Raw genomic sequence first — 21444 nt, forward strand, 5'->3', positions numbered from 1 at the left:
CAGCCACACCCAACCCACCCATGCCAAACAAAACACACAAAGCTGAATCATGCTGAAATCAGTCAAATAATTTATAGATTTATAATTTGTTTATTAAAAAAAACAAGAGTGGTCGTGTGCAGTGTAGGACCAGCACACTTCATCTATTCAAAGGTAATGGAGGGAAAACCAAGTGTATGGTTAAGCATGTCAGAGCATGTCAACAGTTCATGTATAAAGCTCAAAGTCGAGTCTCTTTGAATTATAGAACTGAGAACCTCCGTCATCCACCTTCCTGCAGTAAACACCATCTTTGAAGTAGCCATCATCCACCCAGTCCTGAATAAGAGACAAAAAACATGGAGGTGGTCACACAGCCACATATACAGAGTTAAGACCGGCAAGCTAAACATACTTTTACATCGATTACATTGCATCGTTGGAATACTTTCGTACATCAAGTTAGATAAACCGTCATACCTGCATCTGTTGGCTGGTGAAGGGGCCATAGAGTTCAGAACTGTCCTTGTTGTCCCATTTGTACTCCCACATCACTTCGTCACTCACTGGCAAGAAAATATTATTTTCAATATCAATTACACCAGTCTTCTCATTATATCACAGGAAAATTGTACATCCTCACATCTACGTTAGATTTTTACTGACTTTTCTCATCTTCCTCCTCTTTGTCCTGTGTTTTGCTACTGCGCTTCTCGTCAATTTTGTCTGCAAACATGTCGAGCTCATCTTCCTCCTCGCTCCCCTCAAGAGTAGCCCTCTTCTGTGACTTCTTGTTCATCCCCTTCAGTATGTAGGCTAGTTTTTCATAGGTCTGCTGGTATATTTCAAACATGCCACTCCCGACCAGTCTGTCTGCGAGGGCAGTGAGTCTGTCAAGCTTCTCTGCATCCCTGTTGGCCACTTCTAACTTGTCATCGATCTCCCTGAGCTTCCCCTTCTTGCGGACGCCTAGACCTCCGAGTCGACGGAGTCCCGCGGCAACGGTTTCCCCCGGTAACAGCATTCCCAGCAGAGCCTCGGTGAGCTGGTACTGCGTGAAGGACGCCAGTGGGTCCTCGGCGGGCTCCTTCTCTCCTTCCTCCTCTTCGTCAGTGTTCGCCTGCTGCTCTTCTCTCTGTTTTTCCTCTTCGGCTTCATCTTCATCCCCGACTCTACGCCTCCTCTTGGCTGAAAGGCCTTTCTTTTTTCGCTTAAAAGGCTGTTCTTTAATTTTGACCTACGAAAGCGGAAACGAACGAATCAACGATTTGTATTTTCACATTTCTAAAGCGTTGAGTGAAATGACTTTTGACATCTACTCACCCAATCAATGTTGTCGAGCCAGTTGTCCCTGATATCCTCGTCTTTTTTGATGAAGTAGTTTCCCTCAGAGTCAAAGTACCCTTCCTCCATCTCTTCATCCAAGTTGAAGGGAGTGATGGGAACACCCTCATCACAATCGATTGTTGCAGACTCCTGACCTGAGGCCAAAGTAAAACATTTTGATATGACATAATACAGAACTTTAATATGTGCTTTATTGAAGGCTAAAGGTGTGTTGGTGCATCTATTATTCAGTCAGGAAGATAAGATGTACAGTTGAGGTCACATGGGTAATATATACCTTCGACATCATCACTGGCTAGTATGTTGTATTTGCTGGTCTTCTCACTATCCTCTTCGTCATCCTCTTCATCACTGTCCAGGGAGTGTTTGCCCTTGAACCTGGAGCCAGGCCCACTAACATCCTCGCAGATCTGTCAAGATTTCATTAAAAGATTAGTGCATATTAACTAATTATATCCAAGTAAAAACTTTTTTTGTCCGTTTTGGGATTTCCTTTCAGTCACTTCATCTCAGGCAACAAAATATTTAGTTATTCAAACAATCTCATTCTGATCAAAGATACATCTGGAAAACGGCTTGATAAATATAGAGATACACTGTTATTAAGGGACCACAAAGTGATGGAAAAATATGTTTACAAAGTAGCACCTTTTTCTTTGGGAGTTCATCAGTTACAGCAAGCTCTCCCCCCTCGTCATCCTCAAACGTAACTTTCCTTTTCGACATTCTGTTGAAGATAAATAAGCTCCTGTTTAATTCTATATATCTATATAACACGCACACACACATTTTCAAACTTCGATGCACAAAAAATAACGTGATACCAGATCGGAATTTTCACAGAAACATATAATTGGTTTTGTTTGTAGATAAACAAGAACAGCGTGGAAAGCTAACTAGCTCTAGCTACGTCTTGCTGCATGCATAGCACGAAAGGTAACATGTATAGTAACGAAAGTACAAAGTCCACCGTGCATGTTAATACAAGTATTATGAACTTAAATATGCACATACATGTTGTTCACAGCGGAACAGCCAATTAACCAAGATTACCTAACTAACTAGACGGAAAGATATTTGTCTGACGCATAATCTTCAACGGGCGCCATACATCTGTGAGTGTTTCGGTCAGATCCGGGAAGTGATGTAACGAGTAAGAGCATATTCAAAATCTGCAACGTTCTAAAACGTTTCTAACTGCGTGTGCAACAGCACATATCGTGTCATGTAATAGTCTACTGTAATGCAGATATTGTTGCGTTCTAGTTCAGGTATTATTTTGCACCGTGCCTGGCACTGTAGTTGAGATGCAGCATTTATGCCTGGTAAATAGTTACAGACCGTTAATTGACACACCACCGAAAAACGTGTACTTTTGAGGATTTCCTGCAGGACTTCTTGTCAATCCCTTGCGCCATCTCTAGGCCTAAATTTCTTTGGATATCATCTGCCAATGAGAACAATGTTCATCTAAATCACTGAATCCCCGAACCCTCGTAACTCAATAGTTGAAAGGAAACTAAATCGACAAAGTAATAATGCTCTGCCTATTTGGCTAGGTAGATGTGGGGCGTAGCGAATGTAGTGGTGTGTGTTTTAACCTCACAGTCTATGGCTTTAACTCTTAACTTAAAAATCTGTCAAAAAACATTGACAAAATATGATAAAATACTTGGAACAAACAAGAAAACCCCAAATTGTAAGTAAATGCTCACACTTTTTGTTAGAGAATGGGGAAAGTAAAGAGAACCTCAAATGACATGTGTACTGTGGGAATGTGAGTAGATTTGGGTCTGAATGAGTTTTGTCCATCAACACAGAGTGGACTCATGCATACAGGATGGAGAATATAGAGTGACAAGGTTTTGTTACCAGGAAGTGGGTCAAGTTATTTATATTTCAACACTCGTCCTCTAGTACCCATGGGAGGACCAGTGTTCGTAACCTGAAACTTTATGTTTAAACATTGTCTTATGTTCCAGACGAGCGCAAACCACTGTGCTCCTAAGATTGAAAAGGAATCAAATAAATTATTACCTAATGGCAGAAATGATCAAATCTACATCTTGTCGTGGATGCAGCAGGATATTGTAAGTCGTGCAACATTTGTACACAGGTAAGCTTGGATAGCAGACTGCTAACAGTTTAGGATGGATCCTTTCCAAAACAGCTTGCAGTGACTGGGTGACAGCTGAGCCCTTTGAATGAGCTTATAACAGAAAGAGGGAACTACGAGAGGATAAGACAGACTCTTGTCATCATGTTCTACGGATTGTGAATCAAGAGCCTTGTTCTTTGTATATATCCACTAATCAAAGGAGTATAATGAGACTTAATGATGTGCAACTGTGTTGTGTCTGTGTGTGTCTCTAAAATGTTCACTCTTGTGTTACATGTTTTTTATTACATATTTTATTGTGTATTAATACGTACTGCTGTGTCTTGAGATGCAATATAACCTGTTATGGGGTTATAAGTGCTACCTTCCGTGACCATTTTTTTTGTAGCTGGAATTGAGATGAAGATCCACAAGAAGATTTTAACTCATTACCTATCCTGCACCTCACCTGTTGATAAAGAAGGATATCTCTACAAAAAGGTAATGCCAAATATAACGGTGATTTTATAACAGTGACGCACAATGTCAAGCAACTGAAAATCTTGAATAATTCTGACCCAGCACCATTAGGCTTGAGACATTATCCCTTCAAATAATAATTTTGTCTCTGACTTTCTTTCTCCTTAGCTAAGGATTAACTATAAATGACTATCTCTGTCCTCATTTATTTGAATAACAGTCATAATATCAATATCATAATGGATGGCATTCAAAACAATATTCTGATACTTCTGTCTTTTTCAAAGAACCGTTTAGTATTGTCCTTTTACACTGTTTTTCCACAGAAAGAGAGGAATGCTTCTTACCAGAGACGCTGGTTTGTCCTGAAGGCTAATCTGCTGTTCTACCAGCAGAGGCCAGCAGATCGACATCTGTTGGGTGTGATTTTCCTCGAGGGCTGTGCAGTCCGACACTTTGAGTCTGATGGACAGTTTGCCTTCTCCCTGGTGTTCAGAGGGCCCGGCCTGAAGACCTACAGGCTAGCAGCAGAAGACCCTCAGGGCCAGGAGAGCTGGGTTAAAGCCCTGCTATCTGTCAGTCACTGCTACCTGTCACTGCTGGTGAGGGACCTGGGGAAGCAGTACGAAGGTGAGTGATATCTGTTTGTGTGCATGCTGTGCTGGACATTCAATCATAAGTGTGCTTGTGTTTATGCCTCATGAAGTAGTGCTTCTCATACAATCCCTATCGCTGTCGCCAAGCAGAGGCCAAACGAGAAACAGAACCCGGAGATTCACACCAGCACCCTACTGTGAGTGGTCTGGGCACGAAGGGTCCTATCCAATCCAGGGTCACCCTCAACTCAGGCTCACCCTTCCCCATGCAAGGGGCGGGGCCACTGGTGAGGGAGGGGAGGAGCTCCAGTGCCACTCAGATGTTGCAAGGACACAAGATGCCTGCTAAAGGGCCCAGTAAGAGATCCCCAAAGCTTTGGCCAAAGAGAAACGCACATGTCACGCCACTAAATGGGCCAGCTCCAGCCTACGGAGAATGGCCTATGATTGGCCTGGATTCTCTGGAAGAGTTCAGCACGCTCCACGACTACTACGGCCAAGAGGTTAGGCAGCTGAGGGAAGACTGGAGGAGGAGGAGGCAAGAGGAGAAGGTCCAGATTGAGGACGATCTCTTTGGTCTGGGATGAAAAGTGACATCTCGTTTGAAACGTTTCGATCATACAAGTCCAGTTCTTGCATTGATATATGTGCTCTGTACAGTACAATTGCATTTTAACGTATTTAAGTAAATGTTAACTTATTTTAAATATTAAATTATATTGTAAGGAATGTGAAAGATGTGAAAAATAAAACATGGATTGAATGGGTTTGTGTTAAAGTGATTTACAACTTCCCATCATCAGCTCCACAAACAAACACAATTGACACTGTTACCTCTTTATTTGTGTCTTGCTGGACAATGAACACCGAATATACAGTTTGACTATTATATGTAACAAAAACCATTTCAAACATTTCCCAAATGATCAGAGGCCCACACACACCAAGTCATCCCCCCCCTTCCCCCGCTGTGGCTTTAGAAAGCAACAGTGAGCTCACAAAAACTTTAGATTTATGAGGTCCACTAGTGTAAGCTATACTGGTGAGTTGTGAGAAGAAAAAGAAACAAGTCGAGATTTCTAGACTCTCAGATTCGCCCCAGAGCATTGGATTTCATCTTTAACCTTTCTGCTGGTGGAAGTGCATCTCCATACCATAGCTCAAGCTGAGGCCTCCTCCACATACCCTCCCCTATGGACAGGCTTGCATTCCAATCATCCAAAATGTGATAGATGGGTCCCGTGGAGTGTGTCGAAAAGTATCACATTTCCCTGAATGTGCAGCCCATATTCACTCATCTGTATATTAACACCTCCTCACAGTGACAGGATGTAAACAAAGGGCAAGGTGAAGCCTGTGTATTTTACAACCAAGTTGGTACAATGAGCACACTACTCAAGCGACGTTAGAAAGACTGACACAAATCTCCGTCCTGTTAATTAAATCACAATCGATTAATTCAGACAATTCAACATGCAACTAATGACAACGATGATCGTTTGTTTACATCTCATCTCAATTTCCTGTCAATACAGCCCTTTTGGCCAACTAGTCTTGAAAAAATAAGACGGTAATACATTTAGTTTCTTCAGCCGGAATGGGACACAGGCATGACAACAAGAGGGATGCATGGCACATTCTTGCACCAGCGCGGCGTTAATGAGGGAAGAGCTAAGGTCACACATGGAGGGAACAACTCAAAAGGCAGGCAGTGGGGTGACAGGCCTGGTAAAGGAAAAACAAAGTCTCACTAATCCAAATGATCAGTGCCCCGGAAACCAGTAAAGATCAGACGCATGACGAGCCTCCACGTTCTGACATGGAGAAAACTTCCCACCTGCAAAAAACTACCCAAGGCAGAGTCATGCAGATTAATCTAGTTGCTGTAAGACATGGACACAATACAAGGACAAACGATCTACTTTGTGGGAAGTGTGTCCTTCTGATTAGAGGCATTTTATATTACAGTTATTTTAGTTTCTTTCTGTGTAAAGAAAGGGTTAGAGACAAGTTGATTTTAGCTATTTTGGTCTCCCTCAGCTGTCCCTCATCATATATGTATATTAACTTCAGAGGGTCTGCTGCCATCAGCCTGCTCCCCCCCTCCCTCCCTGATAATCCTCTTCCACTTGAGGTTGAAAGTACATGTAGGGGGTCTGAGAGAGGGCGAAAGTAAGAGACAGTGAGAGTGTGTGTGTGTGTGTGTGTATGTGTGTGTGCAAGTGGGAGAGTAAAAGTGCAGTGGGAACAGGTGGCAATGTTTGCTTGTTTGAAGCCATAATCACAGAGGAACTCTTTAAATCTAAATATGTCAACAATGTGTGTGGTCAAAGGTTAAGAGAGCATTGTGTTTTTGACAGAATGATCGCCACCAAAAAATGAAATTTGTAAAAAATTGTTCGCCAATGATATACAAAGCTTTTTGTTATAGTAGAAGCTGAATTCTTTATTGCAAATGTTGGCCTCGCACAGCTATGATGAATGTGTAGATGCAGAGTACACCATGATACTGTAAATATTATAATGCAGAAGAACATTCATGCTATGTGGAATCATTATTTTCAGTCAAATAGAAAGAGAACACGCAATGAGAAAATTAAGTGGTGTGGATACACAAAACCAAGGAGAAACATTTGAACGAAAGATAAAATATGTATTCCAAGTGGCCAAGACTACGAAAAAAGAACGTATTTTAATCTGCAACCAGGACATCACATGCCAAAAATAAAGCCAGTGAGTGGCTTATGTGCTACCCAACAGGGTGATGGAGATAGAAGATTTGGAGGGAAGGGAGGGTGGCAGGACTGTGTCCAGTGGCCTAACTAGTCTCCACGTCCTGAATGTCCATATTAGTCCAGGAGAGACATGGAACCTATGGCCTGGTCCCTGAGGCATCGGGTTCAGTTCATTCCAAGACTCCTGTCTATTTCTGATCTCCTGTAAGGTGATAGCTTGTCCCTCATTCTGCCTGTCCCTTCACTTTTGCCACCAACTCATCCTTAGCCTTTCTCTCTCTCTCTCTCTCTCTCTCTCTCTCTCTCTCTCTCTCACTCTCTCTCTCTCTCTCTCTCTCTCTCTCTCTCACTCTCTCTCTCTCTCTCTCTCTCTCTCTCTCTCTCTCTCTCTCTCTCTCTCTCTCTCTCTCTCTCTCTCTCCCCCCCCCCACACACACTCTTTTTCTCATCCCGATCCAAACTTGAGGTTGTGGCTAAAGTTAGCTTGGCATACAGAGTATATAAGCCTTGTGAGATCGGTGTCTGATGCGGCTTCACATAGTCTTCTCTTCTTGACCATCCAAACCTCCACACAAACCGTCTCGAGATGGTGAGTATCACCAACGCTTGTCTCTGCTGTTGTACCTGTGTACCTGCTACTGGGAACCTCTGCAGGGGAAACTGAATCAAACCCTCAGGAATAACACACTCAGTTATATACGTTCTTGTTCTTTTTGAGATTTTTCATCTGATATCTGATATATGGATTTTTGGCTTTTTTCCTGGACATAGATTATCATCATCCACAGTATACATTTAGATAAGAATAATTGTGATGTGTGCAAAGCATCAATTAGAGAGATATAATAAAATGCCATTTATATTTCATTATCAGAAGTATTAGTGTAACTATCGTTTAGTAACAAAGAAGATGTAAAACTGTTTGGTGGATGGGAGATCATTAGTTGTGAAATTAAGTACTTTAGTGGTTGAAATTATCCATGCAGTTAAGAAAAACGGATTAGCATCCTATCCCACCTACCGTAAAAAACACATCTTAAGCATCCTCGCAGATCACACGGTAGTCAGAACTAGACAAAACCTCTAAGTAAACATCATAAAGGAAACCCACACACACCATGTGACCCCAGTTTACACTGAGGGTTATAGTTTAAGCAGGGGCATCTTGAGGGTGATTTATTGCTGCTGCTGCTGCTGCTGCTGCTGCTGCTAAGTTCTTCATGTGTTTCTTCCCCAGGCACCAAAGAAGGCAAAGAGGAGGCAGGCAGCAGGCGAGGGCGGCTCCTCCAACGTCTTCTCTATGTTTGAGCAGAGCCAGATCCAGGAGTACAAGGAGGTGAGGATTCTCTGAGCATCTCAGAGCACGAGATATCACTATTGTTTATTAACCTTTCGCGTCTTTAAACCTGTGTCTAATGAGAGGTCGGTCAAATAAGGCCTGGTTTAAGAGGATGCGTTTTCACCGCAGTTGCTATTATGTTGGTCCTCTCTCTCTCTCTCTCTCTCTCTCTCTCTCTCTCGCTCTCCCAATTTAATAAACGGCAGAATGTCATTATGAAAAACATAGTAATGTCTGTCACCCTCTGAGGCGCGCCAAACCTCCCTCTCCTCTGACCCCGCAGCTGTTACTCAGCGGTCCTCTTAAGTCCCTCTGCTGAAGGCTGCATGTTTCAGTTCAGCACAGCAACTGGGCCGGGACTGGCATGCTGAGGCCTAGACCTGGGAGAGCCAGAGAGGGTCAGAGAAATTGAGGAGTCGCTTTGCCAAGGCAACGGCTATAAAAAACTAGAGTCTAGAGTTTAACGAAGAAAATGACTGATTCGATCGAGGAAATATTTTCAGGAATGATTGGCTATCATCCATAACCATGTTTTTTTGTGTCTGAGATTGGGTTCTGGTTTGTGAATTTGGGATTCGGTTAGATGTGTGTGAGGCGAGAGGAAAAGGAGGTGGGCAAGTTGTATGTTTAAATGTTGGGAGATGAAAAGAGAGGTAAAAAGGGTTGCGTCACTGCTCACGGAGGGGGCGACTGGGAGTAGGATTGGATTATGATGGTCTGTCTGTTTGTGACGCGTTGTCAAGGGATATGGGCTCAGAGTAGAACAGAAAATTCTCAGTGCTGTAATTGATACAGACTTCTTGAGTGCCACTTAGGGAATGTCTGACACGAGCATTGGGATGGTCTTAACACTTTGCGCAGATGGAGGGATGGGCGTGGGAGAATGTGTGTGTGTCTATTGGAGCGCTGGGAGTCTGTGTACGTGTATGCGAGTGTGAGTGCGACGAGTGTGGGCGATGAGTAAGACCCAGTCCGAGGGGGTCATCTAAGGTTTCATAGACACAAGAGACGAGGTTCCTAGCCGGCCTGAGACACATCGAGACAGGCAGCGGAAAGGAACGAGACAGCTGTTCTCCAAAGCTTGCTTCTTAAATTAACACATAAGAAGACAGAAAAAGTCCCTCCTAGATCCCCCTTCAGGCTTATCTAAACCTAGCATAGCAAAGGGACATAAATATCACGACAGTTTGTCATATGCTGTCAGAGGAGTTCACACGATAAGAGTTCTATCAATTCTATCGAGTCTGTGACTGAACTTTTCTTCATCCACGTTCAATATGCTGTAGTCAAGGTGATTATGTTCTGTCGTCAAGGTGATTATGTGCTGTAGTAAACCCCACTTTCTGTCTCCCCACTAGGCTTTCACAATCATTGACCAGAACAGAGACGGTATCATCAGCAAGGATGATCTGAGGGACGTGCTGGCCTCAATGGGTGAGAGCACTGATTCATCATCACATCCCCAACAGACAAATACGTGCTCAAACGTAGCATGGACGTGTGTGTGCGTGGGTTGTACTAGGTGCTAACCCCCCTCTTCCTGCTTTGTAGGCCAGTTGAACGTGAAGAACGAGGAGCTGGAGGCTATGGTAAAGGAGGCCAGCGGCCCCATCAACTTCACAGTCTTCCTTACCATGTTCGGAGAGAAGCTGAAGGGTCAGTTTGTCAGACTTTGTGCTTTATTTGTTGTATGGTGAACTGCAGGCTGCTGCATAGGATGCACTGCCAGAACTGAGGACAAGTGTGTTAGTGTCAGTTGAGAATCCTGACCTTCTCTGTCGTCCTCAGGTGCTGACCCCGAAGACGTTATCGTTTCCGCCTTCAAGGTCCTCGACCCCGAGGCAACCGGATTCATCAAGAAGGAATTGTGAGTATACCTTTTACTCACTTCAATCCTCAAAGATTCCCAATCGTTTTCAAGTGTGTAACATTCATACATCTAGACGTACTGCTTTAGACGACTGAAGGCCCCTTCTTTTCCTTCTTTCCAGCCTTGAGGAACTCCTGACCACTCAGTGCGACAGGTTTACCGCAGAGGAGGTATGGTGGCAACCAACAATGGACGTTGAGATCATGGGTGATTTCTCACAATCTTTTTTTTTGGACCCAGTGTGTCAGTGTTAACCCTGCCTGCTACTGTCTCCCTCAGATGAAGAACCTGTGGGCCGCCTTCCCCCCAGATGTGGCTGGCAACGTAGACTACAAGAACATCTGCTACGTCATCACACACGGAGAGGAGAAGGAAGAGTAAAGAAAACAAGTTTGGAGAATAGAAAAACAGCATCCCTCGCCATTCTGCCATCGTGATCCTCACATCCTCCCCTGTCCGGCTTTTAAAACCTTCCATCCTTCTTCCTATCTTTCATGTGCTCACGTGCTCCGGCTCTCAGGCTCACACATTTGCTCAAAAGACTTATGTGAGAGAGACAGACGCTCGTGAGAAGTCTATGTTTGTTTATGGGGAAATGGGATTATTTGCAATAAAAATGATCTTGTAACATTATCTCCATACATCTCTTTCTCATCCTCTTTCTCATCCTTTTGAACCCTCTTTCCCATCACCTTTCTGTATTTCCTCACAAGCCGATTCACTATGTGAAGCGCTTGATGTGTGCGAGTGAATATGTGCCTTGTTCCCAACTCCGTTGGCCTTAAGGAGCTGCATAAACACAGCGAGTTTTATCTCACCGCCGTGGTAGACCATGGGTGTTCACCCGATGTTGAATGATGCAATTCCTCGCACTCAGAAAAACAGAAGAGGCTCATTCCACATACTAGAAGAGATTCTCTTCCGAAGAAAAAGATAATAGGAGAGACGGGATTTCAAGGAGGAATTGGGTAGAGGAAAACGTGGTCTCCTTAAAGCGATGACCACTTTTTCCACAATGTGAGAAAGACCGCGAATGAGAGGAGGGAAAGGACCGAAAGAAAACATACTTTCTTCGCATCGTTTCCCTCCTCTCTATTCTGACTTTCCTTTCTGTTTGCTGTGTTTTTCTGGAACTGGATTTACTTCCCCCACCTTCCCTAAAACTCCCCTGTAAGAATAAAAGGGACAAACTGTGAATAAAACACCCTTTCCTTTTTGTATACTAGTGTCTCTGTTCATATCACTTGTTCTCGGGAGAAAGGGCTTGAAAGAAATGCTCTTGGCCCTTAGCACGTGTATTGAATAAGATCTCTGAGTGAGATACACAACCATGAGTCTCTAGCAACCCCTAGTGGATATCACACTATTGTCAGGAAAGATTTAAGGATTATTGTATTTCCCAGTTTGCAGTACAAAAACTCCCTCTGGCATGTGAAAACAGACATCATAAAGATACATTTACTTTTTGTCAAGAATGAGAGGAGGCATGGTGCTTTAATATATTATGGTTTATTACTCGTCATCACAACTGTCATTATTTATTAAATACATAATGTAGATCTTATCCTGCAGTTAGGGAATGAACTCAATTATCTATGATTTTATTCTTTTTTTTTCACCACCAAAACAGTTTCTTGTAAACGTAAAAACACTGAAGACATACATATAGCAGGGTGGGGGGGGGGTGGGGGGGGGGGACAAACAAAAATACATTAAAGAAATAAAATACTTAGAGAAATGAATCATTGGGACCTTCCCTATTGACAGCAATCAAGCAGATTTCAGAACCCAAATGTCCCTGTGATTCTGCCTCACTTTAACAAGAAAACTTTCCTGTGAAGCCTTGTGAAGAAATCAAGAACCTATGACATATCTCTAGAAGACTGAGGCCCTGCATGGAGAAATATTGCTATGTCCTAATCGGCTCCTGAATTTTCAAGGAGTGCTCGGATCTCTGGAACCATCACGATCTCCGCTGATGCTAACGCAGACACCAGATGCTGCATCCCTAAAGGTGAAATCAGTGCTGCAAAGTCCTGTGCTTTGAGTAAGGTTGCATAGACATGTTCACGTCGCCTTCACTGAGCGATTACACCCCAATTACGATTCCGGAAGGACTGGATGCAAAAAACTTTAAGTGAAAGAGGCGGGTGAAATAGCAGGGTGAGTCTGGGGTTGTTAAACAACATGTAGTATGTGACAACCTTGACAGTTCATAGAGAGGTCCATTTTGCCTATGATTACATAAAAGTCCCTCTTCACCTCCATCACAAAAACAGTACAGAAGACCACTCCAAAGTCTATCAACTTCACCTAGTGGCATTACAGTAACTATGGCGCACAGTCCATCAAACAGACTGCAGACAGTACCACCTGGTGTATGCACAAACAGGTTACAGCACACACTTGAGTGTGAATGAGTTAGGGAGTTAGTCCATAAGTCATTACGATGGTTCAATTATACTGCAGAGAAGGACCTACATGTGCAGTTATTCTGTTACACACCCTTCCAGGGCTGGGAGCGCCACCTAGTGGCTATATGTAGTCACTACACAGTCTGATACCTTCAACAGTTCATCTACGACCTTTGAATCCATAAATGCATACACTTACAATACTAATCCAAACTGTTTCATTTGTTGCCAATTCCCCATTCTTCCCTGGACAGACGGGTTTACCACTGGAGTTCAACAAATGACTGGTGAACCTAAAATGTGATTGATGAAATGAACACATGGTTTGTTGTGTAAGTGTCTGATACCGAAAACAAAACAGTCCCGATCTCGAAATAAACAAGAGCAGTCGTTTTTGTTACGATCATCTTACCTTAGACGTTAATAATACCTGTGATAGGCAGTCATTCCAGTCGTTAAGGTGTCCTTTGCTCACATACAAAAATAGCAGTGAAATCCAAAATAAAGAATACATAATATATAGTAATCTGATTAAATTAACCAACTTTATACATAAATACATTGGAGCCTGAAGGGTCAGTTACAGTACATTGGCACACCCCTAGTTAGGGGTACTAAAGGCGCAGATTCAGGAGGTGAAACTAGCTAACCAGACGTGACACCATAACATGCCAGAATAGGAGTGGTCAACTTTAGTGGTGCTATGAGATGGGGTTGTGCAAAAAAAAAAAAAAAAAAAAAAAAAAAAAAGAATACATTGTTAATCCTTCGTTCACAAAGAAATGAAAAACAAACACAAAACAAACAAAAAAAAACTATCAAAAATCACATTCTAATGGGCTAATAAAATCATCACCCTTATTTGGCTAATTAAAAAATATATAATTTATATACATTTCCTTTCCCTAAAAGCAAGAAAAGAAAAAAGAAAATACTGTTTTGACATTTGGTCTAAAGGGCAAATCCAGGGTAGTTACTGATAGTACACTTTAAGACCAGTCATGGTAACTGCTGGGCCATTGTTCACGAGAAGCCAAATCTAATCATCTATCACTGCAAGAATATCTAACAGAAGGCTGCTACAACAAGAGAAACCATTGAAATGATCCCAGTGTGGTTGTTGTCAGGGACACTATACACATGTACAGTACAGTACATTTAACCAATAGTCAGGAACTATCCATGCAAGTTTCCAGGTTCTGGTTGTTAATACCTCTATTGCTGCCTTCCCCTACTTGTCCCAGTGTGGCTCTCTCTGTTAACCTGACCCTCTATCATCCTCCTATTGTGAAATGAGAGGGAGCGAACACGATGGTGGAACAGAGGACGATCAGACGAGACAGAGAGCAGAGAGGGAGAGAGGGAGAGAGGGCTACAACACAGAACAGTAACACATTTCACTTCACTACTAAGGCACACTCACACACAAACACTTAACACTACAATAAATATTTCCTCCCAAACATCCAGTTACAATATTACTACCATCACTGTCTTCAGTGCCTGTAATTGAGACATTTAAACAGTTTTTTTTTCTCTTCCTCTTCCTTTTCTTCCAGGCCTTGACAACAGGTGAGAGATTTAACTGTAAGTGGGGAACCAAGGATCCACCGTGGATAGGGTGGTCTATGTACACGACCTATGGCACCATCGACTCTGTCCAACACCTTCTAACCTGCTATCATCGCTCCACAGCCATTAGTCCAAATAAAAACAAGATTTAAATTCAAACTTTAAAAGAAATTGAGATGATGACCGTGTGGATCCTGTTAGCCATACAGCCTGGTTTTCCTGTTACACAAACGAAACATGTCTCTTCTCTAACAAATTCCGACTCGTTGATTAAGAAAGTGTGGGAGTGACGAGGCCTAAGCCCTTCAGTGCTAATAAAACCACGATCCAGTTTGTTCCATAATAATCCTTTGAGTAGTGTTCAGGGTGCAGTACCATCCGGTCGATCCCTCCCCCTCACCTCCTTTCTGCTTCTGGGGGTCTTTTGTTCACTCTCCCTTTTTTCACTCAACTGGAACGACGGGGGAGAAACTAGGCCGAATCTCTTGGTGCAGCGCCTCCATTATTTTCCTCCGCCTCTCCTCCTCCTGCTCCAGCCACCTTGTCCTTTTTCTTCGCCCCTTTCTCCTTCCTCTTCTCCTTCTCCGCCCTCTCCTTCTCCTTCCTCTCCTTTAGTTTCTGCTTCTCCTCCTCCTTCTCCTTCTTCTTGTCCTCCTTGCTCCTTTTCTTCTTCTTCCCGTCTTCTTCCTCTCCCGGTGCCGCTGCTCCTCTTCCTGCGTCCGAGCGGGGCGGTAGCACCGCGTTATTGGCGGTGGGCGAGGGGAGGGTGGGGGTGACCTGCTCAGAGACTACCTTGGAGGAGGGGGAGAGGCGGGGGGGCTGCGGCTGCTGGGTCAGAGCAGGGACCCCAGGCTGTGCCTGTGCTGAGGATCCTGGCGAGGCCTGGGCTGGAGCGGACGAGGAGCTGCCAGGAGAGGACACGGCCAGAGGGCTCTGAGGCGCCCGTGCCTTGGTTCCAGCCACAGACATGGGTGGTGGGGATGGTGTGTGGATGGGAGCCCGGCTAGGGCTGGAGGCTGCTACAGAGGGGTGTTGTGGAGGTAAGGCCTCCATTCCTGAGCCCCCGGAGAAGGAGCCCTTTTTGGCCTTGGAGGGGAACGGAAACTTGGACTTGCGGAAGCCGGGCAGAGAGAGCAGGCTGGAGGAGGCCCTGAGGGGGCCGGGAGGCGGGGCCCCCAGGAAGGAGAAGCTGCCCCCAGAGCTGATGGAGGCAGCCCGACGCTTGTGCTCGTGGATGGCCCTGGTCCCGTGAAGGCGACGGCTGGGCTGGTGGGTCAGCTCCCCCCGGGACTCCCTCCACTTCCTGACCTGGACACTACACTCCCTCTCTATCAGGGCCTCGGTCACTTCCATGGAGACGACCTACGGAAACGAAAGAAGCAGCCACAGGAAGTTATTAGAATAGATCCAGACATCACACACACACACACACACACGAGCTGGCTGACTCGCCCTGGCTGGTGTCGGTGAGTAAGAGCAGGCCTGCTGTTTAGGGAACAAGGGTGTGTGGGTGTGTTGCCAGAGCTCTCACCTCATGCACCAGTAGATCCTCTCTGATAGACTCGGGGGGGATGTTCCTCAGACGCTCCATGGTCTCGTACATGCCCTGCAGCTCCCGCAGCTTGTCCACAGACCCCAGCATCTGTTTCAGCAGCACCAGGCCCACCCGGAACACGATCTTCACCCCTGCACCCACAGGGGGAGTTAGACACACACACACACACACAGACGATACCGTAACAGCGAGCGAGTTCAGTAGCTGTGAGGACACGCGTGTCTTACCTTCGCAGAAGAACATGTCCCACACGCGTAGCACGCAGGCCCACGGCAGGGTGCGCGAGAACACACACATGAACCACTCGGTCATGTACAGGATGGGGTCGATCTTGAACTTCTTTAGGTGACGGTAGGCCATGGGGCACACACGCCTCAGCAGGGAGAAGAAGATCTCTCCGTCCAACTGAATCGCTTCCTTCAATACGGAGGAGAAATGAAAGAGAGAGAGGCGATGAGAAATAACACACGGACATAAGTGGAGGGAAAGACAGAGAGATGCTGGAAGGGCTGGAAGGCGTGTGTGCGTGTCTACGAACTCACCAGGCCGGCACTGTAGTAACCAGGAAGATACTTCTCACATATCTGCACCAGACACCAGAAGGCTTGCTGCAACACACACACACACACACACACACACAAATTACAATACAAAAATCACACCTCCGCACTCCCCATCTGTCCCATGTCCCATCTACAGAACAGCGCCAAGACAGCCATGTGTGGTGACGTCCCCCCACCAGGTACACACCCCCCCCTCCCACCCCCCTGCCCCCCGCGTGGGGGTGCAGCAGTCCCAACCTGCCCCTCACCTCAGCAGGCATGTGCATGAGCAGCACAGCAGCTACCGGAGCCTGGGCCTGGCAGTAGCCCTCATCAGGACGGTAGACTGTGTAGGCCTTCAGTATGCGGTACAGGTCCTGCTGTCTGGAGACCCAACGACACGCAGAGAGAAGGGGAACGCGGTCATCATGGGTTAGGATCGCTGTCAATGGTTCTGTGCTACGTTGTTAGGTGTTTTGTCTGGTAAACTCATCTACCGCAGTGCCCAGAGGAAGTTTAGTCTGTTACCCATGTCCACCACGAGCCGCAAACATCTCGTGAAAGGGGAACTGTCTGTGCAGGTCCTTCTCTATGATATCCAACCATTTCGGATCTCCTGGCTCCCTCTCCAACTCCTACACACAGACAGGCACGCAAAGAGAGTTGGAATTCACAAGGTTTTTTGCTGTTGTAGTTGTTCCTCAGCCATGGGATACATACAGTAACTCAGTAAAGCAATTAACTATGTTGGGCAGTATGGAATATAAGATGACCCAGCTCTGGTGAAGTGAAGGCCAAGTTGTATGGGTGTTAAACAGAATGCAGCAAGCAGATATGATAGCTTGTCTCCAGGCCCCGATCAGACCAGACCTCCAGCCTGGTTGTGAAGGTAGTCCAAGACAGCCAGGATTACAGGCCCAGATAAGAGGCTTAGAGCTGGATGCATTTACACCAGCCCCCCCTTCGCACCCCCTGGGAGTTTTCATTTCCCTAATAATCCACAGCTCCCTTATCACTGCAAGTTTAAAAAGAAACCGTTTTCTTCAGAAATGACATTCCCACAAGAGCCCTTAAAGAACCGTGATGTCATGGCTGTGAAGGTGCCGGCAATGTGCCCTGGTCCATCCGCGCATGTCTGTTTGGAAGTGCTCGGTCTGGAACGGACATGTCTTGGTGAGAGAGAACGTGTGGGCTGGCATCCGTACCTCGAACTTGCCCGGGTTTTCATCCAGAAGCTGTTTGCTGTTGGACAGGAGTTGCCAGGCTTTGGCCCTGAGAGAAGAGGGGATCCCCTTCCTACAGCGTAGCTTCACCTGCGGAGGGAGGTCAAACACACACACACACACACGGTTTAGAACAGTGGTTCTCAAGTACCCCATGTCTTGCATGTTTGAGATATTTCCCTGTTCCAACACACCTGATTCAAATGAATGGTCGTTAGCAGGCTTTTGAATCAGGTGTGTTGGAGCAGGGAAACATCTAAAACATGCAGGACAGGGGGGTACTTGAGGACCAGGGTTGAGAACCACTGATCTATAACACCCAGTCTAGTCATTGGGGTGCACGCCCAAACCCCAAAGACAAGAGGAGAAGATACCTTCTGGAAGCGCCGGGAGACCCACTTGTCCCAGTTGTTAAACATATCCAGCCACTTCATCTCTCGCTGGCGAGCCACATCGATTCTAAGATCCTTTTCACTGTAACAGAGATAGTGGCTTATTTAGACTCCAAACATTAGGATCAGGAATGAAACATATCAGGGACTGATCGGCTCATGCACAATCTGTTCTGCACATGCTGCTTCAACTGGACAATAACACCCCTTTTCACCTACGACTCCTTTAACGTGACACTAAAACTGACCAATATCATTTAGTCAACTTCCCTCCCCCCCTTTTTATTCAGATTACAAATTCACAACAGGGGAAGAGCACTTAGCACTTAATAGAAGAAGCCAGATGGGAATAGGCAGAGGACAGAGGGGTAAAATGAGACATACAGTCAGACCATACTGACTCACTAAAGCCCTCTCAGCACTATCTGACTCACACCAAGGGGAGAGGAAGGACAGGATATTGACTTTAGGCAGGCTAGACGGCACAGGCAGAGAAAATAGGGAGGAACAGAGACATCACTCAGGGGAGGACGCTAAACACAAACGCTAAACAGATAACCAAAGAAGAAGTTAGATTCACACAAGTGCAGGTAACACACAAATAAACTAGAAGCAGAATTGTTATCTTATGTTATAATGCTGTCAGACACAGCAGCCATGTCTTAACATGGCCCTATGCTGTTGAAAATACATACACTTATAATACAGAATGATGAGTGGGGTTGTTTTTGTGATCAAGCAGAACCAACCAGTCCCCCCCCCCGCCAAAGACAGCATTTGTGTCTTTCAGGGGCGTACCCACCTGTCCTCGCTGTACTGGTTCCCGCCGAGGAAGCCATACTTGTCCGTGCGTCTGACGGCCTGGCCGTTGACCTCCGAGTCGGAGCCCACAGAGCTGCCATCCTCCCCCAGCCCAGAGAGGGACTCCAGGGTGCCAGACATCATGCTGGCTGACTCGAGGTAGCTGAGGGTGTCCAGGGCCGGACGGGGCTGAGAGTTGGGCAGGGAGAAGGGGGGAGCTGGCTCTTGGATCACCAGGACAGGGGGGCTGGGAGGCACCCCTCTGGAAGGGCTGTTGGGCGGCTCTGAGCTTTTGAACGGAGTGGGTGTGTTGGGTAAGTGAGACTGGATGGGGGATGGAGGTTGAGGGTTATTGCCTTCTTGTGGCGGCAGGGGTTTTTCCTCTTCGGCGACTGGATCTGTGGCTGAAGCTGGACCTGTGGCTGAAGCTGGGGCTGGACCTGTGGCTGAAGCTGGGGCTGGACCTGTGGCTGAAGCTGGGGCTGGACCTGTGGCTGAAGCTGTGGCTGAAGCTGTGGCTGAAGCTGGGGCTGAAGCTGGGGCTGAATCTGGGGCTGCAATTGTTTGGGTGGGATCAGGGGGAGGAGGGTTAGGGGCGAGGGCTGTGGGGGCTGGAGGTGCTGGAGGTGGGCTCAACACAGACTGAGCATCCCCAGTAGCTGGATTAAGGGTCTGGGTGACGCGAACACTCGGGTAGAGATTAGGACTAGGATTAAGATCAGGAGGAGGGAACGTCTGCTCTACTGCCACTTGGGCCACTGGCTTACTTGGGACGGGTACAGAGTGCTCTGTAGGGGCATTTATCATCTCCCAACCCCCTGGGTCACTGCCCTCCCGTGGGGGAGCTAACCCTGGGGACCCCTCTCTCTCTAGTCCCATCCCTCTCAATCCATCCCTCTGTGACACGTCTTCATCTATGAGTGGTAAGGCAGGACTCTCTAAAGCTACGTCTGGTAGAAGTGGTTTGGGTGGATTTTGGGGTGTCTCTTGCGCATGTGTTTCTGGAGCATGTCCCATAGGAGGAGATGCAGAGGGGGCACCCATTAGGGCTTTGTCCTTGTAGAGAGATGATTTGGGGGTGGGGGGGGCAACCTTGGTGGACTCTGGGGCTGGGCTGCTGGGAGCAGGGAGAGCAGTGGAGGGCAGGGGGGTGGGTGCAGAGGCATGGGGATCTCCTAAAGCTGAAGGTGGGGGGGTTAGGGCGGAGATTTCGGCCATGGTTTCAGTTTGATCTCACCTTGACAGATGGAAGAGACAGACATACATGTATTACGACGCTACAAGCAAATACATTGTCTGTTCAAAATAGACATGATCATAGTGGACACAAAGTTTGTAAAATACCTCCTGGACTAAAGAACCGTTAGTACTGTAAATAGTATATTTCGAAAAGATTACTATCTCACCACACAATAACTGTGTGCAATTCTGTTTACATATAGATACTTAAACTGTCCATATTTGGTTCGGTCTTATTGTAATAATACAACGAAAAAGAGAACCAACAGACCTCATGAGAAGAATAGCTTCATTTTGAATATACGGAAATAATTTGAACAGCAGTTTCATGTTTATTGCAGAGGAATAGTAGTCCAGACAGACGTTGTCCCAGCAATCAGAATAAGAGCCAGTTCAAAATATCTGTTTAAAATTGGACTGATATGTCGTCTGTATTTCGGTTATACAGCAGGAGTTGGATCCATTTAAACCATCACTATAGCTCAACTGTAGACAGCTAACTGTTTCGTGTCCTCTCGAGGCCTCACTTAAAGCCACAGAACTTCCCGATTCAAAACAGTAAAACACACACAGGAAAATTATATCGTTTCTCAACAGCTAAGGGTCCAACCCTCCCCGTGTCAGGCCCTGGCCATGCAACGGTCCACGGCCTTGCCCATCCATTCCGATACCCCACTGTAGCTCAACTCAGTGTATGAACTCACCCACGGCCCGCGTGTCTACGTCGTGATCGGTCCGGCTGGACGCCCATGGAGTTCTTGCTCGCTGCCCCCCCACAGCTCCGTTTCCTTCAACTCCTCCGTAAAAAAAATCGGAAGTAGGCGAAACCGTATATGCGAAAAGGAGGATAACGAAAGCGTCCGAGCAGTTTAGGAGGCACAATGTCCCCCAAACTAGCCTAGCTTGCTAGCTAACGTTTGCTAGGTTTCTGGCTAATAATTTAGCTATGGTGTTGTTAGCCTAGCAAATTGGCTTCTGTCTTAGTTGGCTAGCCAACTACTCTTCTTAGACATAGTAACAGGAAGCAGTTTGACCTAAAACAGACATTCAATTGTGTTCTACTTTTTAATTTCTAAATAGTGGATCCTTATTTTCAATTAAATTCCTCAATCAATAAATATAGATGTGTCGCTCGAACACCAATACAGCCTGCATTTCCTACTGTGACAGCAACGTGCGCGACCCCGTCAGTGACACGATAGTGGGTGTGCACGCACGCGCATCTTTACCTCGGGGGCTACCCTGCAAAATATCTGTTAGTG

The 21444-nt window shown here is 45.9% G+C and overlaps 4 protein-coding genes across 10 annotated transcripts; 2 read left to right on the top strand and 2 right to left on the bottom strand.

Annotated features, from left to right (window-relative positions):
* Positions 1 to 70: 70 nt before the first annotated feature.
* cd2bp2 (CD2 (cytoplasmic tail) binding protein 2) lies at positions 71 to 4392 on the bottom strand. 3 transcript variants are annotated; one of them, XM_084677284.1, is made up of 7 exons: positions 4252 to 4392; positions 1975 to 2053; positions 1604 to 1736; positions 1303 to 1460; positions 646 to 1216; positions 460 to 545; positions 71 to 318 (listed from the first exon to the last, which is right to left on the bottom strand). In XM_084677284.1, exons 2-7 carry the CDS (start codon positions 2050 to 2052, stop codon positions 208 to 210), a joined length of 1137 nt encoding a protein of 378 aa, XP_084533410.1. In that variant the 5' UTR covers position 2053; positions 4252 to 4392; the 3' UTR covers positions 71 to 207. The 3 variants fall into 3 exon arrangements, with proteins under 3 accessions (XP_084533410.1, XP_084533409.1, XP_084533408.1); XM_084677283.1 differs by lacking the exon at positions 4252 to 4392 and adding an exon at positions 2380 to 2507; XM_084677282.1 differs by lacking the exon at positions 4252 to 4392 and adding an exon at positions 2341 to 2488.
* pheta2 (PH domain containing endocytic trafficking adaptor 2) lies at positions 2547 to 5267 on the top strand. 5 transcript variants are annotated; one of them, XM_084677290.1, is made up of 5 exons: positions 2547 to 3025; positions 3309 to 3416; positions 3834 to 3925; positions 4231 to 4534; positions 4651 to 5267. In XM_084677290.1, exons 3-5 carry the CDS (start codon positions 3845 to 3847, stop codon positions 5085 to 5087), a joined length of 822 nt encoding a protein of 273 aa, XP_084533416.1. In that variant the 5' UTR covers positions 2547 to 3025; positions 3309 to 3416; positions 3834 to 3844; the 3' UTR covers positions 5088 to 5267. The 5 variants fall into 5 exon arrangements, with proteins under 5 accessions (XP_084533416.1, XP_084533415.1, XP_084533413.1 ...); XM_084677287.1 differs by having other exon boundaries at positions 2548 to 3025; positions 3309 to 3442; XM_084677288.1 differs by lacking the exon at positions 2547 to 3025 and adding an exon at positions 3186 to 3204 and having other exon boundaries at positions 3309 to 3442.
* Positions 5268 to 7674: 2407 nt separating this feature from the next.
* mylpfa (myosin light chain, phosphorylatable, fast skeletal muscle a) lies at positions 7675 to 11077 on the top strand. Its single transcript, XM_084678329.1, has 7 exons — positions 7675 to 7824; positions 8473 to 8571; positions 9933 to 10008; positions 10126 to 10230; positions 10363 to 10441; positions 10566 to 10614; positions 10724 to 11077. The coding sequence occupies exons 1-7, from the start codon at positions 7822 to 7824 to the stop codon at positions 10823 to 10825; spliced, it is 513 nt and encodes a 170-aa protein (XP_084534455.1). The 5' UTR covers positions 7675 to 7821; the 3' UTR covers positions 10826 to 11077.
* A 2307-nt stretch (positions 11078 to 13384) lies between these two features.
* Positions 13385 to 21373, bottom strand: tbc1d10b (TBC1 domain family, member 10b). Its single transcript, XM_084678328.1, has 10 exons — positions 20887 to 21373; positions 18945 to 20180; positions 18125 to 18224; positions 17733 to 17840; positions 17056 to 17162; positions 16797 to 16911; positions 16528 to 16593; positions 16213 to 16402; positions 15962 to 16116; positions 13385 to 15792 (listed from the first exon to the last, which is right to left on the bottom strand). Exons 2-10 carry the CDS (start codon positions 20159 to 20161, stop codon positions 14902 to 14904), a joined length of 2949 nt encoding a protein of 982 aa, XP_084534454.1. The 5' UTR covers positions 20162 to 20180; positions 20887 to 21373; the 3' UTR covers positions 13385 to 14901.
* Between the last annotated feature and the right edge of the window lie 71 nt (positions 21374 to 21444).

The sequence above is a fragment of the Hypomesus nipponensis genome, chromosome 17 (assembly GCF_054491055.1).
Source record: "Hypomesus nipponensis isolate SF chromosome 17, ASM5449105v1, whole genome shotgun sequence".
Taxonomy (NCBI): domain Eukaryota; kingdom Metazoa; phylum Chordata; class Actinopteri; order Osmeriformes; family Osmeridae; genus Hypomesus; species Hypomesus nipponensis.

Coding starts and splice junctions, on each gene's coding strand:
- pheta2 (XM_084677289.1), top strand. CDS start 3,845: ATGAAGATCCACAAGAAGATTTTAACTCATTACCTATCCTGCACCTCA. Junction 3,926..4,230: donor AAGGATATCTCTACAAAAAG/GTAATGCCAAAT, acceptor GTTTTTCCACAG/AAAGAGAGGAATGCTTCTTA. Junction 4,535..4,650: donor CCTGGGGAAGCAGTACGAAG/GTGAGTGATATC, acceptor GTCGCCAAGCAG/AGGCCAAACGAGAAACAGAA.
- mylpfa (XM_084678329.1), top strand. Junction 10,009..10,125: donor GGACGTGCTGGCCTCAATGG/GTGAGAGCACTG, acceptor CCTGCTTTGTAG/GCCAGTTGAACGTGAAGAAC. Junction 10,442..10,565: donor GGATTCATCAAGAAGGAATT/GTGAGTATACCT, acceptor CCTTCTTTCCAG/CCTTGAGGAACTCCTGACCA.
- cd2bp2 (XM_084677284.1), bottom strand. CDS start 2,052: ATGTCGAAAAGGAAAGTTACGTTTGAGGATGACGAGGGGGGAGAGCTT. Junction 1,737..1,974: donor ATGAACTCCCAAAGAAAAAG/GTGCTACTTTGT, acceptor AAATCTTGACAG/ATCTGCGAGGATGTTAGTGG. Junction 1,461..1,603: donor AGCCAGTGATGATGTCGAAG/GTATATATTACC, acceptor CTTTGGCCTCAG/GTCAGGAGTCTGCAACAATC.
- tbc1d10b (XM_084678328.1), bottom strand. CDS start 20,161: ATGGCCGAAATCTCCGCCCTAACCCCCCCACCTTCAGCTTTAGGAGAT. Junction 18,225..18,944: donor AACCAGTACAGCGAGGACAG/GTGGGTACGCCC, acceptor TCTCTGTTACAG/TGAAAAGGATCTTAGAATCG. Junction 15,793..15,961: donor AGGATCTACTGGTGCATGAG/GTGAGAGCTCTG, acceptor TCGTTTCCGTAG/GTCGTCTCCATGGAAGTGAC.